Here is a 16,524-nt window from a genome sequence, read left to right as displayed (position 1 = left end):
ACCCGGCCAGGCTCAGAACCCCTGTCAAGACACCCTGGCAGGGCAGTCGCAGCCCCAAGGCCGTGACCACGACGGGAGGGTCCAGCTGCATCCGGCAACCAACCACCTGCCTTCTCTGTGTTACCGGTCCTCATTTATACTGTTTCACTCCTTCCCGGCACCTGGGCACACACACTCAACAACTCACTTTCTTCCTCAAGGAATTTCTGTATTTAAAGCCGCTTGGAGGAGTTGACTCCTCAGCGTCTAAGGCAGCAAAGGCACAGCCGTTTCCCATCTCAAATCCCACCTTTCCCTTCGTCTTTCACTGCTTCAAATCTCACCGCTGTTCTTCTCCATTATCTCATCTCCATCCCTCACTGCCTCCCAAGTTTACTACCCTGGCATCAACACAATGGGTGGCGAGACACGAGTCCAGAAGGGCCCCCGGAGCGACTATCCCCTCCGCGCCCCAAAGCCCGTGGGCCAGATGATATCCAAGATCTACAAGGAACGAATCGGCCAGTTCTACGCGGGCGGCCAATATGAGCACCAGAATCTCCGCGCCATGATGAACGAGGGCGTCGTCTCCGGCGAGCCCAACGTCCAACTCTCGGTTTGGCACGCCCCGGACCAAACCCGGCCTACCTTTAAGAACGCCACGTCCCAAGAGTTCAAAAAGACCACCGTGGGAGAATCGTTTGGTCCGGCTTGGACGACCCATTGGTTCAGAGTCATCCTGAAAGTTCCCAAAGAGCTTCAGGACAAGCGGCTTCTCGAGCTTCATTGGGATGCGAACAATGAAGGCCTGATTTGGAATGAGAGCGGCCACCCGCTTCAAGGCCTCACAGGCGGTGGTGAGCGCGTGGAATGGATCCTGCCGGACTCGTTCCGCGATGGAAAGGAGCACACCATCTACATCGAAATGGCCTGTAACGGCATGTTTGGGAACGCTCCTGGCGGGGATTCCATCCAGCCGCCAGATCCCAACAAGTATTTCCGGCTTAATCAAGCTGAAATCGTGGCTGTCGACCCGGATGCTCGCCAACTTTACATCGACATCTGGGTCATCGGCGATGCCGCGAGAGAGTTCCCCGAAGACTCCTGGGAGCAGCACAAGGCACTCAAGACTTGCAACGAGATCATTGATACCTTTGAAATTGGCAATAGAGAGTCGTTGAAGATCTGCCGCACCATTGCCGAGGACTATCTGGGGTCCAACGTCAACTCGGCCAAGGTTTATGATAGTGGCAAAGAGCCGGTCGTCTATGGCATTGGGCACTGCCACATCGACAGCTGCTGGTTATGGCCTTTTGCCGAAACGAAGCGGAAGGTTGCTAGGTCGTGGTCCAACCAGTGCGACTTGATGGACCGTTATCCCGAGCTCAACTTTGCCTGCTCTCAGGCTCAACAGTACAAATGGCTTAAGCAGCTGTACCCCTCTGTCTTTGACCGCGTCAAGAAGAAGGTTGCGGAGGGCCGCTTCCACCCTATCGGAGGCAGCTGGGTTGAGCACGATACCAACATGCCGAGCGGTGAGTCGCTTGTCCGCCAGTTCTTGTACGGCCAGCGCTTCTTTGAGAGCAACTTTGGAAGCCGCTCCCAAACCTTTTGGCTCCCGGACACTTTCGGTTACTCGAGCCAGCTACCCCAGCTTTGCCGCCTGTCAGGCATGACGCGCTTCCTCACGCAGAAGCTCAGCTGGAACAATATCAACCGCTTTCCCCATACCACCTTCAACTGGGTTGCCCTGGATGGTTCCCAGGTAATGTGCCACATGCCCCCCGCCGAGACATATACCGCCGAAGCCCACTTCGGCGATGTCAAACGCAGCATGTCGCAGCACAAGTCCCTCGACCAGGACCCCACATCGTTGCTTGTCTTTGGCAAGGGCGATGGAGGCGGCGGCCCTACCTGGCAGCACCTCGAGAAGCTTCGCCGGTGCCGTGGTGTCAGCGACAACGTCGGCCTCCTGCCTCGTGTTCACTTGGGCAACTCAGTCGACGACTTCTTCGACAAGCTTGAACGAAAAGCCGACTCCTTTGTGACATGGTATGGCGAGCTATATTTCGAGCTGCACCGTGGTACATACACGACTCAGTCAAACAACAAGCGTGACAACCGCAAGTCCGAGATCGTCCTTCGAGACTTGGAATTGCTGGCTACGATTGCGTCAATCAAAGATAAGTCATACAAGTATCCGAAGAAGGAGATCGATGCCATGTGGGAGTCGGTACTTCTCTGCCAGTTCCATGACTGCCTCCCAGGTAGCTCTATCGCGATGGCCTACCGAGAGTCTGACGAAGTGAGTTGCGGACGAGAAATGAACAGGATAAATGCTTACAGTGTGTAGATGTATGCCGAAGTTTTCAAGACTGCTGAGAGCGTCCTGAAGGATATTTCAAAGGTCCTTGGTGTATCCCAAGTCCCGACCACAACCGTCGCGGACGGCATGGCTTTGAACACCCTGCCGTGGCACCGCAAGGAAATCGTCGACATATCGGAAGACGATGCTGCTGTTGCTTGCGGAAACGGCCCATTGATGAAGCTGCGGACTCTCAAGACGAACCAAGACGGTGCTCTCGTCTCTGTCAAGGAAGTGTCTCCAGACGTCTTTGTCCTCGAGAGTGATCAACTCAGGGCCAGGGTGGAAGCCGGCGTGATCACGTCGCTCTATGATAGGCTCGCTGAGCGCGAAGTCATCCCGAAGGGGCAAAAGGCCAACCAGTACATCATTTTCGACGACAAGCCTCTGTACTGGCAGGCCTGGGACGTTGAAGTCTACCACCTCGAAACCCGCAAGCCCCTCAGTTCAGGCGAGACCAAGATCCACGAACAGAAGAAGCACCGTGTTAGCCTTGTTACCCAGACCAAGATCAGCGACAAGTCGTCTATCAAGACAATTCTCACACTCGCTGCCGCCATTCCGGGTCAGCAATCCCATATCGAAGTTAGCAGCACCGTCGAGTGGCACGAAACCATGAAATTCCTGAAGGTCGAATTCCCCGTCGACATCCGCAACACCGAAGCCTCGTACGAGACGCAGTTCGGCGTTGTCCGCCGCCCGACCCACTACAACACCTCTTGGGATATGGCCAAGTTCGAAGTCTGCTCGCACCGCTTCGCTGACCTGTCGGAGCACGGCTACGGCGTATCCATCCTCAACGACTCCAAGTACGGCTTCGCCACGGCCGGTAACGTCATGCGCCTTTCGCTGCTGCGTAGCGCCAAAGCCCCCGACGCCGACGCCGACATGGGCACCCACCACATCCGCTGGGCCATTTTGCCGCATCAAGGCGCCCTGTCGCACGTCACCGTGCGAAGGGCTGCCGAGTTCAACAGCCCGCTCAAACTCCTCTCTGCTCCCTCTCCCGCGGCCGCGCTGGCTGCCTTCTCGGAGCCGCCCGTGTATCTCGCCTCGGACTCGAGCAAGGCGTTGGTGCTCGACACAGTCAAGCGCGGGGAGGACGACGAGGATGTGTCGCGCGGGGAACTGCCCGTCAAGGAGGGGCGGAGTGTCATTGTGCGGCTGTACGATAGCCTGGGCGGCAGGGCGCGCGGCACCGTGGTCACGACGTGGGATGTGAAGCGGGTGTACAAGGTCAACCTTCTGGAAGACGAGCTGGAGGAGGTGGCCTTTGAGGGAGGTAAGTTCGCAGTGGACTTGAGGCCGTTTGAGGTTGCTAGTTACAAGTTGCAGTTGGCGTAGAGGGTTGTTAAGTTATCGGGTTTGATGTGTTGTGTGTATTGTGCGGATGGATATCTATCGGAACTAGGGGGTCATGGTAGGTAACGAGGAGTTCATTGATGTGTTTATCAGAAATATTAAATGGCGTTACGAAACCAGGGACGTGAGTGACATATGAATTGCCGACTCTGGTATTGCAACAAACCACCAGAGCACATTTCCAAAGCCTTGCAACAAATGTTGCTGCATGTATATACATATATATATATACAACACAGACCACCAATCCCACCAAACACCACCCACAACACATAACAGACGCCTACACAAACACATACACAACTCTCTACCTCGCCCTCGCAGCCTTCCGCTTCCTCGCCTCCTTCTCGCGCGCATACTCGTTGGCCGCCTTGCCCTCCTCCCCCTGGATCTCGGCGACGAGGCGCTTGTACTTCTTCTCGTAGGCGGCGTCGCGCTCCTTCTTGACGCGCAGGTTCTCGCGCTGCACGAAGGCGGCGTCCTTGCGCAGCTCGCGCAGCGCGCCCTTGCGCTCCCGCTTGTGCTCCGCCCGCAGCTTGGCCAGCTCGGCCCGCTCCCGGTCCGGGTCGTAGTGCTTTCCGGGGTCGAACGAGTCCTCGAACTTGGGCACGTACGTGCGGATCGCGAGGGGCCGGTGGTGGTGCAGCTCGAGCGGGCGCCGCGAGAGGCGCGCGAGCTGCAGGAGCCGGGCGATGGTCGCGGTTGCGTCGGTTAGCTTGCTGGTTAGGGCGCGGGGGAGGTGCGTGCTGTTGGGCTTGGAGGTCAGGTGTTGGAGGATGAGGGAGGCCGGGTGGAAGGTCTCGTGGAAGGCGGGGAGTTTGTGCCACGTCTCTGCTGCGGCTTTGAGGATCGCTGTGGTGGTGCTGAGGATGGCTACTTTGAGTGAGGCTTCTTCGGCGGTGGAGAGGGACTGCTTTGGCTGGCAGTCACCGCAGTTGAGTTGCCGGATGGCGGTTTTGCTGGCGCCCTTAATCCGGGTCCCCGCTGCCGGTTCGTGAACTGGGAAGAAGCCCAAGCTTTGTGGTGGCTTCTCGTGGGCGAGAGAGCAGAGAGTGTTGAGGCAGAAATTCATCAGTTCCGGCACATAGCGCTTTGAGAACTGCTGATACTGGAGTGCGAGGATTGAGAGATAGGTTCCAGTCGCGTAGTCTGAGAGCGCCTGAGGCATCTTTTGCCCCAGGTAGCGAGCAATGGCTAACATCGCGGGAGTGACCACTTGGTGGAAATGGTCCGACGTTGGGAAGGTTGTGCCGACCGCAGTCAGAAGGACAAGGTCCCCAACGGTGAGAGCCAGAGGTCGTTCTTGCTCGATCTCCTGGATGTGTGCGCGATATGCCTTGGCCACCTCGATAGGGAAGGACTTCGCGAGCGAATGGATGTGCCGGCTCAGGCTTTCCAATGCAGGAAACCATTGCGGCTCAAAATGATCGCCCAGGTACCCGACATGTTGTATGAGGACTTGCGAGAATTTGCCCAGCCTCTCTTTGTTTTTGCTATCCAGCTTGGGGTGGTAGAGAGCCCGGATCCGCTGGACAGCTACTGGGAGTTTCGAGACTTCGATACCGTCGAAAGCCTGGAGCATTTCGTCGTGGGTTTGTGGGCAGGGGAACGTGTAGGGAATGCCGTCCTCGTCGTCTCCCTTGGCGTTGCCGGATATTTGAAAGACCGGATCTTTTGTGACAGCTTCTGTCAAGATCCCCTTAACAAATTCGTCGTCGTCAGAAGCAGATTCTGACCCAGCATCCTCATCATCGCTCTCCTCCCCTTCCATATCGCTTTCAATCTCTAATTCGGACCCACTGGCAACGAGATCGTCGTCAATCAGGAAGTCGTCTTCGTCGTCGAATCCCAGTTCGGCGGCAGTCGGCCGGTATCTGACGCCCGTACCCAGGCCATATTCGTCATTCTCTTCGGCATCGAACGCGTCGTCGTCGTCGTCCGCATTCGCTTTCCCTTTTCTGCCCTTGCCCTCCTCGTCCTCCTCGTCGTCCGAAACCACCTCTCCACGCATACGCCTAAGCCGGCGCTCCTCGAGTTCCTTGAGTCGCTTCGACTCCTCTTCTGCAGTTTCCTCCTCCGTCTTCGTCCTCTCAGCTGGCTGTGCTCGTTTATCGGCCGCGAGCAGTCTTATCCGAAGATCGTAATCCTTATCAAGGGCTGTTTTGTCCTTCCCGGCAATGGCCATGGAGGGGCCATCCTTTGCCGGCGGCTTTTGTCTCTGGAAGAGAAGTGCCTGGATCTCAGGCATGGTTTGGTCGAGTTCGGCTCTGAGCTCGGTGTCCTCGTCTTTGGCGGCTTGTCGTTCCTGTGGAATGTGAGTACGGTGGGCATTGCCACGTGAGCATAGTAAGACCTACGTATCTGTGCAGTTTTGATTTGGCAATGACTTCCTCGTATATCTCCTTTTTCGTCTTTTTCCGTTCAGGCTGATCGTCGTCCTCGTCATCCTCCTCCTCCTGCTCACCCGCAGCTTCCGCTCGGCGTTGGCGTTTCAACATCCGTCTTTCGGCGCGGGAGTTGTCGGATTCATCGCCCGACGGTAGATCCTCCTCATCGAAGTCATCCTTCACAGGTGCCTGGACCTCCTCGTCGTCGTCAAATAGGGGCCTGCCCATATGGGTCAATCCTCCCATCGGTTCGTCGTCCTCTTCAAGATCGAACATGGAGCTCTTCTTGTGATTTCGTTGCTGTTCTCGGGTGAATCTTTCCATCATCTTGTCCTCAAGTGACATATTCGGATCATCCTCGCCAAAGCGCCTGTCGATAAGCCCGCCGACCTTGTTGCGCCGTTGCATCTCGACAAGAAGGGTTTGCCGCCGCTGACGATATAGTTAGTAACATGTTGTAACATCCCCTTCCCACGTCCTACTCCGCATTGGACATACCCGTTCCTCGCCCACTGCCTTTGCCAACCCCGGCCGCCCCTTGATGCTCATGGTCGCCTTGTCATTGGCCGGCTTGTTGGTGGTGACCTCAAACTTGGGTCCCCGGGCGTTCGTCTTGAACTGAAAGGGGTTGAACTGCTCGCGGATGCTGGCTAGGGCCTCCCCTCGCTGTAGGCGCTTGTCGGGTCTCGCCTTCTGTTCCTCGGCATTCTTGCGCTTCTGTTTCTTGGACTGCTGGGGACCAATAATTCCTTGGTCTTTGAGAGAGGCTTTTAGCCTCTTCAATTGTGACCCGGCCATCTTATGGAGCAATTTGGCGCTTTCTGTGGCTCGGGTTTGTCGCAGTGTGAGCTTTTCTCTATCTTCGATGCTCCGAGATTTTGAGATTTTTGGGCGACATGCTGCTTTGCTATCTTATCTTTACTGCCCCACCTGCAGTGGGACTAGTAATTTTGGCGGTGGCATTTGGCAGGAATTACGAGCAGGTACATACAGAGTTACACGAGCAGCGGCACGTGCGGGTTCAGCGTTGACTGCGCTGCAACCACCGAGCGCATCACCGGCAGAGTAAAAGCTCCCGCTGTGGGGCATTCATTCACACCCACTCGCTTTCGTCAGAGGCAACTCACCACCACAGTAATTAACCACCCAACAGTACCGTCATGGCCGCAAATCACCTGCGCGCCATGGGATTGTTAGGCAGGCTCATCCGGGATGATCGAGTGCTATTCGGATATCTAGTCATCAATGCAGTGGGATGGCTCTTGGGCGTGCGTGTTCTCCTTAGGAAGTGGCGAGACGAAGCCGAAGTCAAACAGCCCCAGCCCAAGACGCAGTACATCACCCAAGAAACAGAGGACGCCCTGAAACTCGGCACGCTCGATACGCTGCTTGGTCACTATAACCAGTCAATTCGCGAGACATCGGCCAAGATCGTTTGCGACAGAGCGGTTAATGACCAGGAGACTGTCGACCTGCTCCTCTGGGGCATCACACGCAAGGACTATGATGAACGCATGAAGAATCTGCGGGCGCTTGCCATCATCACAGACCCTCGTAGGTTATGATTCTCCTTCAGGCCGGTGGCGATTTTTGATGCGAGACTGACTGCATAGAAGAAAGCCTTGAGCGGCTCCATAGGTGGAAGGCGTACGCTGCCTTGGTCAGGTGCCTAGAGTTGTCCCTCGACCCGGAGCAAGAAGTGCTCGACGACGAGGACACGGACGAGTACACCTTGCGTGACATGACGGAGAAGCTGTGTCTGATGTTCATCAGCCAGCTGCTTGGCTCCTACGACGCCGAGAAACTCGTCAAGGCCAAATTCGTCGAGAAATGGCTGGCCAAGCAGAACTGGGGATCCACGGAAGAGGACCGCCAGCGGAACTTTGCGCAGTATATGCGCTGCAGAGGCAACCGTATCAACGACATCATCGCCTCAATCCGAGGATCGCAGGCTGGCCGGGAAGCTTTGGAGAGAACCGGCCTCCTGCCACCATCGTCTCCTACGGATAGCGAACCAGAGGATAACGTCCCGCTGATCGAGCGATTCAGCGTTTTACTTCCTAACAACATCAACATCAGAAATCTGCGCGAGGATGAGCAGGCGCGGCTCTTGATCCGATCTCTCCAGGAAGCGCCGACGGCCGAGGAACAGCGTGTGAGGCATCGGCACCGCGAAGCTATGGTTCTGAACGATGGGAGCCGCCCTTTAAATAGTGAAGACATCATACAGAGGCCCGAGTCTCCTAGGTGAGCTCACCATCGTTGGGGGACATGACAAGTTTCGAGCAGGAGCACCTCCCTCTGCAGGCCTTGCATTCGTTTACCCCTTTTGCTTTGCCGGTTCGCCGTTTTGTTGGGCCGAGAGGAACCAATCACCCCGCCGATCCCATTATCGCGTTGCGGGCAACTTTCTTCTTCCCGCTGCCGATATCAGGGTAAAGAAAGATGAATATATGAAGAGAGATGACCAAAGGGACGTAATAACTAGTTGAAGCATCACTGAATGGATGCGGATAAAGATAATTTAAGGAAAACGCATTGAAATAGCTAAAGGAAAGGCCAAGAATAATCTGTAACTAACTGTGCATACATGCGCAACAAGGACCTTAAACGATAGGTTGATCGTTGGCTTTAATTTCCCCGACCTGTATTTCTCGGCCGAAGTGATTGATCACGAGATGAATGGAGCAGATTTGAAAGCGGCGGGAGAGCAAAAGCGAGCTGCAACCCATTTTGTACAAAGTGTTTCTTTTACTTTTGTTAGACTCTCTATCATCATTGCTGAACCGCACCTCCAGCAGCCCGAGCTTGTTGCCTGTGTTAGTGCATTGGTGTGGGTGTCCGTGCCCCCTCTTCAGCGGGTCACCGGGCGTTGGTCCCCAAAATACTGGGCAGCAGTGGGGTGTAAACAAGTCAAACGAAAGTCGGTCGCCGTTGCCGCCACTTGCTTCCCTCCAGCCAAGATGTCCTTCACCACAACAACATCAACCTACAACACCACCACCAGACATACTTTGTCGCGACGACCTGGCCGCAGCGGCATAGCGACGGCATCAACCCCGAACCTGAACCAACTGTATACGTCGCAGCCCTCACGTTTATTGCCCCCGGCGCTTTCGCGCAAGGGGTCGGTCGCTGCGCTGACGCAGAACTCGTTGGCCTCCATCCCCGATGACTCTGAAGGCTACGCATACAACGCATACAACTCGGACCTGACCAGCGACACCATGCCCCCCATGCCACACACCCCGGGCCGCTTCGGCGGCGGCGACGAGGTTACCATCGGTGACACGGTCGACGTCCCAGGGAACATGACGGGCACCGTCCGGTTTATTGGATCCGTCGCTGGGCGCAAGGGCAACTTCGCCGGCGTCGAGCTGCACCCCGACCATGCGACCAGGGGGAAGAACAGCGGTGATGTCGACGGGTAAGTGGTTCTTTGTTCTTGGTGCCTGCCCGCGTCCCGCGTCGCATAGCTGATAGCTGGCGACACATGCAAAAAGCTTGGCCATGACACTGACCGGGTTACCCCTTCATACAGCGTTTACTACTTCACGACAGAGCAACCGGGCGCCGGCATATTCCTCCCTCTATCCAAGGCGGTCAAGCACGAGTCGCCCGCCGTGGCCGGCAACTCGTTCCCAATCACACCAGCAAGCGGCGGTTTAAAAGTCGCGAACCAAAACTCCATCAACTTCACACCACCGACCCCGGGCGGCGTGCCCAAGTTCAGCCAGTCCGTCGGCCCCGGCCGCGCCTCGAGCCCGCTGGGGAAAAAGACGCGTCCGTCGTTACCGCGTCCAGAGTCACCCGTAAGGAGGCTTATGACACCAGGACCCCGCCCATCCATCGCCACGCCAGCACCGAAAACCGGACCGCCCAGGTTTGGTAGCCCAGTTTCGGGCAACAAGTTTGCCCAGAGCGTTCGCGGCACTGCTGGTGACCCTAGCAAACGGATGCCGGCGGGGCATATGCGGAAAGCGAGTGTAGGGGTGGGGCCGCGTAGTGTCTCGGTCCTTGGGACCACCTCGAACCCGCATTATACCGACGATGACACGACACCGATTGGCATACAGAGGACCCAGACGAACGGTAGTATGGGTTCGGTCTCGTCCTTCTCGCTGAAGGTGCGGCCGGCGTCGAGGGCGATGTCACGGGCTGGCAACCATGCCAACGACGAAGAGCTGGAGAGACTCAGATTACAGCTGGAGAACCGGGATCAGCAACTCAAAGAGCAGGCCTCGACGCTGGCCGAGATGGAGACAAGCTTGACAGAGCTCCAGGGGCTAATCGAAAACTCGGAAGCGCAACTGGGACAGCGACGGAACAGCATCGACGACAAGGACTCCGGGCAACTTCGGGCTTTGGTGAGAGAGAAGAACGATAAGATTGCCATGCTCACGGCCGAGTTTGACGCCCACCGGGCCGATTTCCGTAGCACGATCGACACCCTAGAGATGGCAAGCTCAGAGACGGAGAGGGTTTACGAGAAGAGGATCGAGGAGTTGATGCAAGAGATCCAGGAGCTCCAAGATAGGACCGCCGACGTCGACACCGTCGCGGCACAGTTGAAACAGCTGGAGGAGCTCGTGCAGGAGCTGGAAGAAGGCCTCGAAGACGCTAGGAGAGGCGAGGCCGAGGCACGGGGCGAGGTCGAGTTCCTCCGTGGGGAAGTAGAACGGACGCGCACCGAGCTGCGCCGAGAACGGGAAAAGGCTCAACCTGTGAACGGCGCTAACGGCGCCGCGAACAGCGGATCTATGTCCAAGGAGCTAGAACAGAAGGAGGACGAAATCAGGGGTCTGAAAGCCATCATTCACTCGCTGAGCCGAGACTCGGTCCCCAACGACAACTCGGATAGGACTCCCACTCAGCGTCAGTCCATCCGCGCCTACCAGGGTGAGTCGATCGAAGACCGCCTCACCCGTGAAAAGCTCGACCGTGAAGTCGCCGAGCTCCGCGCCCTAGTTGAGAGCAAGAACTCTCGAGAGGAGGACCTCGAGCGCGAGCTGGAGTCACTGCGCAGAGGCAGCGTCATGACGGCCGTCGGGCCGGCCGGGCACCGCTCGAGCGCCATGACTATCGGGAGCACTGCAAACGACCGCAGCTCCATCCGTGACTCGCGCGCGACCGTCATCGCACCGCCCAGCATCGGCAGCCCCGAGCCCCAGCAGCACATGGGCCTAGCCCCGCTCAAGCACAACCGCGGCACCACGCTCGACACCATGCCCGAGAGCGACACCTACAGCACGGCCACGGAGAACAGCACGCTCTGGTGCGAGATCTGCGAGACCTCGGGCCACGACATCCTGACGTGCACCAACGTCTTCGGACCGGACCAACACCAGCGGGACGACAGCAGCGACAACAACGACGCCAGCGCCACCCGCACCCAGACCATCGAGGAGAGCGAGAGCGAATACCACGAAGCGGGCATCACCAGGCCCGCCCCGCTATCCCCCCTCAAGTCGTCCAAGCCTACCCTCCCCATCACCTCTCCCGACCCTACCCCGACCACCGCGACCGCCCCGACCTTTGCAGCAGCCTCGGGCCCCGCTCCGGCTCCGGCGCCGGCGCCGTCAGCTGGTTCTGCTACCTCCCCTGGCGCGAGGACCATCCCCAACCCGATGGAGTCGGGCCCCGTGGCCGGCAAGGATAGCGGCGTGGTGGATGCCAGCAAGTGGTGTGCGCTGTGCGAGCGCGACGGGCACGATAGCGTGGACTGTCCCTTTGAGGACGCCTTCTAAAGCGTAGTTGGTCACGTTGTCGGTGTTCTTGGGTAGCTTAGCGGCGGCGTGGTTTTACCTGAGACGGGGTTATGTATGTGTGTGTTCTACGAAGGCTGATGAGAGCTTCCCTTCTTCATCCATCGCAAAGATCAATGGGAGGGGTAGATTAAGGTCTGGTTTCTGGGGTTACGGGTATTGTTGTGTTTAGTAGGGCTTTGTAATTGAATGCTTTTTCTTCTGCGTTGGGTGTTGTTCTTGGTAGAGGATGTTGACAGCGAGCGGCCTGTCGCGGTTTTGTGTAAACATGGTGTTGACAGTGTTGAGATACAGCCGTCGAGGTACGAAGTATTGTGTGGAAGACTGTAAAATACTAACTAGATGAAATCATCCATACCCTAGAATACTGTGGTTCATAGTTGATAAAATACCCATCCATACCTACCCATATCTTCAATGTATTCTCATCCATCCCGTTCTTTCCGCGCTCTCGGCCGTGTCCCTGTTGAACGTTGAACCCCTCTTTGGTTGCCGGGGAGCTCAGTCGGATATCAACATTGAAACTCCAAATTTAGCGGGGAACCCACTGGACCCGCTGGCCGTCGGCTATGGCGGAGAGCCCGCTGCATGCGGCCGAATCGCGGACCCACCCCGGCGCTGCCGTTCCGTTGCACAGCAGCGCACCTTGGCGGCTGAGATCCTGGCCAGCGCAACCTGGAATCCATCTCTGGAGAAAACATCCTGACAGCTTGTCAGCAGGAATCGATCTGTCCGACAACCACTTGCAATTCCAATTCCATTGCGGATACGGGGCTAACGAGCGGTTTCTTTGGCGAGAAAACGACCTGCCGCCGAACCTGAAACGACGAAGAATACCCGACGCAAGACAGAGAGACCCGACCCATCAATGCGAACAGTTACCTAGCAGCGTAACCCACCACTAAACCCCCCAAGCTCGAGCGCACCGCGACACAGCCCGCCATGGCGCAAGTCTTCTTCGACCTCATTTCCTCCTTCGGGAGCTGTCTCAACTGCTTCCCGAGCTCGCCAACGCTCAAAATCAACAGCCGCAGCTTCAAGATCCTGCGCCTGCTAGGCGAGGTGCGCCAACCCCCCCCCAAAACCATCTACCCACCTAGCTAGCCCAGCTAGACCCTACCTACCATTTCCCCCTCTAACCGCAACCACCCCCCCTCACAGGGCGGCTTCTCGTACGTCTACCTGGTGCAGGACACATCCACCTCGGAGCTCTTCGCGCTCAAGAAGATCCGGTGCCCGTTCGGGGCCGAGTCGGTCGCGCAGGCGATGAAGGAGGTCGAGGCCTACAAGCTGTTCGCCCACAGCCCGGGCGTCATCCACAGCGTCGACTACTCCATCGCCACCGAGCGCGGCGGCGGCGACGAGTCCAAGACCGTCTACGTCCTGCTGCCCTACTACCGCCGCGGCAACCTGCAGGATTTGATCAACGCCAACCTGGTTAATCATACGCGGTTTCCCGAGAAGCGGCTGATGTTGCTGTTTTTGGGCGTGTGTAGGGCGATGAGGGATATGCATCTGTACCGGGGTGGTGGGGAGGTGGGTGGTGGTGGGGGTGGGCCGGCGAGGGAGCGGATGGAGATGAGGGCGGATGGGGTGGATGAGCATATCAGGGCCAAGGGGACAAGGGCGGCGGATGACGAGGACGAGACGGAACAGCAACGGTCGTTGCTGACCGAGGACGAGAGGATGCCGGCTGCCGCGCCGGGGGCGACGAGGAGTTATGCCCATCGCGATATCAAGCCGGGTATGCCCCACCCTCCACCTACCCGCTCGAGTGTCTGCCGCCATGTATAAACGATATGCTAACAGGGATGCCAGCCAACATCATGATATCCGACTCCGGCACGGAGCCCATCATAATGGACCTGGGCTCCGTCGCGGTATCCCCGCTCCCCATCACCAGCCGGTCGCTGGCGATCGCGACCCAGGACACGGCGGCCGAGCACAGCACGATGCCGTACCGGGCGCCGGAGCTGTTCGACGTCAAGACGGGCACCGTCGTCGACACCAAGGTCGACATCTGGTCGCTCGGCTGCACCCTGTACGCCTGCCTCGTCGGCAAGTCGCCCTTCGAGATGCGCAGCGACGAGACCGGCGGCTCCCTCAGCATCTGCGTCCTGTCGGGCGACTGGCGCTTTCCCGACGAGGGCCCCGGTGGCAAGCCCAAGTCTAAGGGGAAGGGCCCTGCGGCGGCGGCGGCCGCGGCGGCGGAGGACGAGACGATTAGCGAGCCGATCCGGGAGGTGGTTAGGGGGTGTTTGAAGGTGGAGCCGGCTGAGCGGCCGGACATCGATGAGTTGATTGCGATTGTGGAGCAGGTCGTGGAGGAGCTGCCCGATGACGGCTCGGCTTGAAGGGAGGGATTTGGTGGGTGGTCTCTATTGTATGTATGGCGTGGGCAGGTTTGTGATATAGGCGGGCGTTGGGCGCCGGCAGGGACATTTGGGCGGGCTTTATCTGTATCATCATGTTCTGTGGCCGCTGTGTTAGTCGCTCTGAATTTAGCTGGTGTTGGTGCGGTCTGGGACTGGCGGTCGTTATCAATATAGAAGGATCATACGGACTAGATGCTGGGGCGTAATGTGGTTCGAGGTGATGGGTATCAAGTCGAGCACACTCCCAACGTTCGAATCCGAGTTCACTTGTTGATGCCAGTCTCTCCGGTCATCGCATTGGGTTCTATTTTCTCTGACTTTTCTGATGCCAGCGCCAGGACAAAAGGTGTCAAATCTAGCCGGAAACTAACCAATCTATCCGTTCTTAATACGATCTTTTCCATGTGTCTTCATCCCCACCTTAGTTGACCAGCGGCCCAGAAGCAGCGGCAGCAGCGGCGTTAGCAGCATCCGCCCTCGAGACACATTCCTCCAAAACCTTCCAGAACAGCGGAACATCCAAGCTGCGCGGGATTCTGACACCCTCCTCGCCCGGCGGAAGCAGTCTGGCGGTGATCTGGCCCGTCTTGGCGCCGGCGTCGGCGTCTTCGTAGGTGCCCTCGGTGACAACCGTCACCTCGAACCGCTCCCTCTGCGTCAGCCCAGGCTCGCCAGCCGGGTCATAGTCGCAGAAGGGGATCTCGTGCTGGTCGCCAACACCCGTTAGGACGGCCGCCACGGCCAGGGGGTCGTGCAGCGGCGGGCCCTCGGTGATACCGAAGACGTTGCTGTCCCACGGTCAGCCATTCACCATCCACATCTGTGAGATAGATAACCCCCAAACACAACAGCACTCACCTATACGTCCCAGCAAAGAACATCAACAAATCCACCAGCATAACCCTCAACGCCGTGATCCCCCTCCCATCCCTCACCCCCCCTTCCTTCTCCACCCCCTCCCGCCCATACAGCAACAAATCCCTCACCCCCTCCGTCGTCAGCACCAAATGACTCACATCCAACGGAATCAGCGTGGTCTTCCCGGCCAACACCCTATCCCCAAAGATCGCCGCCGCCGCCTCGGGGTCCGCCAAAACATTAAACTCGGCAAACTGGGTCCAGTTGCCCACGCGCGGCACCCCCTCCACGGCGCCCAGCACGGCGGGCGTGAACCCCCCACCCAGCGCGCCGCCCATCAGGCTCAGCCCGCGCACGTGGGCCACCAGGTCCGGGTACTTGGCGAACAGCGCGGCGGCGTTGGTGAAGGCGCCCGTCGCGACGACCCAGGCCGTGTTGGGGGGGCAAGAGCGTAGGGCGGCGTAGGCGGCGTCGATGGCGGGTGGGGTGGTGAGGGCGGGCACGGTGGGTTCCGGGAGGAGCTCGCTGCCGTCGAGGCCGGTCTCGCCGTGGATGTTGGTGGGTGCGTGGAGGGGTGGGCGGGTCAGGCCGTGGGAGGCGCCGATGTAGACGGGGATGGTGTCGGCTTGGCCGATGGCGGTGAGGATGGAGGTGGCGTTGCGGGTTGTTTTTCTGAGGGGGGGGGGGGGGGGTGGGTTAGTAATTAGGTGGTAGATGGATAGGGGAAAGGGGAAGGGAAGAAGGGAAGAAGGGGGGGTTACTCGAGGGAGGCATTGCCGAAGACGGTTGAGACGCCTAGGATGCGGATTGCTGGGTGGTAGGCTGCTAGTAGGATGGCGAAGGTGTCCTGGTGGGATGTGAGTTAGTGAGTGTTTGTTTTGAGGTGATTCAGGGGTAGGTTGGGTGATGGTGTTCGGTGACCCAGTGAGAAAGACATCTCTGCCCCTCCCCCGCCCCCGCGTTCATCCCCCCGGACCTGACCGGCCGGTGCCTATCTCATTTGATATTTGGCCCGGGTCTTCTGCGGAGGACCAAGAGAGGCAAGAAGACGGTTTCACCCCGATACGAGTTGAAATTACTTACATCGTGGCCGGGATCACAGTCCAGCCAAACGGGGATCCGTGTATCTTCCATTTTGAATTGGGTATGTTTGTTGGTGAGTAAGGTCGGGAGAGGTGGGTAACTTGGGCTGAGTGAGTTATTATGAATTTGTCTGTTACGAATGGGTGACAAAATAAATAAAACGAAGATAAAATATCTGGTATCAAGTCAAGTGAAGTAAGATCCGGTGACTAAGTGTCGCCCGGCAATGTTGGAAGCGGAGAGGCAGTGCGTTTCACTCTGGCTCCACTGAGATTTGATCGCATGAGCAACAAAGGTTGGCTGGTTGCCCGATTAGGAAGTTGAACCAAAACAGCCCATTTGGCAAACTC

The 16,524-nt window shown here is 57.9% G+C and overlaps 6 protein-coding genes across 6 annotated transcripts; 4 read left to right on the top strand and 2 right to left on the bottom strand.

The window, feature by feature from the left end:
* The first annotated feature begins 105 nt into the window (after positions 1-105).
* Positions 106-3,823, top strand: B0H64DRAFT_334553 (glycosyl hydrolases family 38 N-terminal domain-containing protein). The gene is made up of 2 exons (XM_062801109.1): positions 106-2,284; positions 2,333-3,823. The coding sequence occupies exons 1-2, from the start codon at positions 395-397 to the stop codon at positions 3,686-3,688; spliced, it is 3,246 nt and encodes a 1,081-aa protein (XP_062664449.1). The 5' UTR covers positions 106-394; the 3' UTR covers positions 3,689-3,823.
* On the bottom strand, positions 3,824-6,960 carry B0H64DRAFT_334551 (nucleolar protein 14). The gene is made up of 3 exons (XM_062801108.1): positions 6,592-6,960; positions 6,064-6,525; positions 3,824-6,011 (listed from the first exon to the last, which is right to left on the bottom strand). Exons 1-3 carry the CDS (start codon positions 6,889-6,891, stop codon positions 4,014-4,016), a joined length of 2,760 nt encoding a protein of 919 aa, XP_062664448.1. The 5' UTR covers positions 6,892-6,960; the 3' UTR covers positions 3,824-4,013.
* A 148-nt stretch (positions 6,961-7,108) lies between these two features.
* B0H64DRAFT_27145 (uncharacterized protein) lies at positions 7,109-8,558 on the top strand. The gene is made up of 2 exons (XM_062800008.1): positions 7,109-7,647; positions 7,707-8,558. The coding sequence occupies exons 1-2, from the start codon at positions 7,254-7,256 to the stop codon at positions 8,342-8,344; spliced, it is 1,032 nt and encodes a 343-aa protein (XP_062664447.1). The 5' UTR covers positions 7,109-7,253; the 3' UTR covers positions 8,345-8,558.
* A 498-nt stretch (positions 8,559-9,056) lies between these two features.
* On the top strand, positions 9,057-11,840 carry B0H64DRAFT_314853 (uncharacterized protein; the record flags this gene model as incomplete). The annotated part of the gene is made up of 2 exons (XM_062800221.1): positions 9,057-9,520; positions 9,635-11,840. The coding sequence occupies 2 exons, from the start codon at positions 9,057-9,059 to the stop codon at positions 11,838-11,840; spliced, it is 2,670 nt and encodes an 889-aa protein (XP_062664446.1).
* Positions 11,841-12,464: 624 nt separating this feature from the next.
* B0H64DRAFT_470933 (kinase-like domain-containing protein) lies at positions 12,465-14,521 on the top strand. Its single transcript, XM_062807851.1, has 3 exons — positions 12,465-12,920; positions 13,020-13,602; positions 13,677-14,521. Exons 1-3 carry the CDS (start codon positions 12,801-12,803, stop codon positions 14,210-14,212), a joined length of 1,239 nt encoding a protein of 412 aa, XP_062664445.1. The 5' UTR covers positions 12,465-12,800; the 3' UTR covers positions 14,213-14,521.
* Positions 14,522-16,419, bottom strand: B0H64DRAFT_352709 (Inosine/uridine-preferring nucleoside hydrolase domain-containing protein). The gene is made up of 5 exons (XM_062801495.1): positions 16,175-16,419; positions 15,853-15,938; positions 15,203-15,763; positions 15,092-15,163; positions 14,522-15,021 (listed from the first exon to the last, which is right to left on the bottom strand). Exons 1-5 carry the CDS (start codon positions 16,223-16,225, stop codon positions 14,655-14,657), a joined length of 1,137 nt encoding a protein of 378 aa, XP_062664444.1. The 5' UTR covers positions 16,226-16,419; the 3' UTR covers positions 14,522-14,654.
* Between the last annotated feature and the right edge of the window lie 105 nt (positions 16,420-16,524).

This window comes from Chaetomium fimeti (genome assembly GCF_033439085.1).
Source record: "Chaetomium fimeti strain CBS 168.71 chromosome Unknown B0H64scaffold_1, whole genome shotgun sequence".
NCBI lineage: Eukaryota > Fungi > Ascomycota > Sordariomycetes > Sordariales > Chaetomiaceae > Chaetomium > Chaetomium fimeti.
The sequence above is the reverse complement of the archived record's forward strand: the minus strand, read 5'-3'. Positions and strand labels throughout refer to the sequence as shown.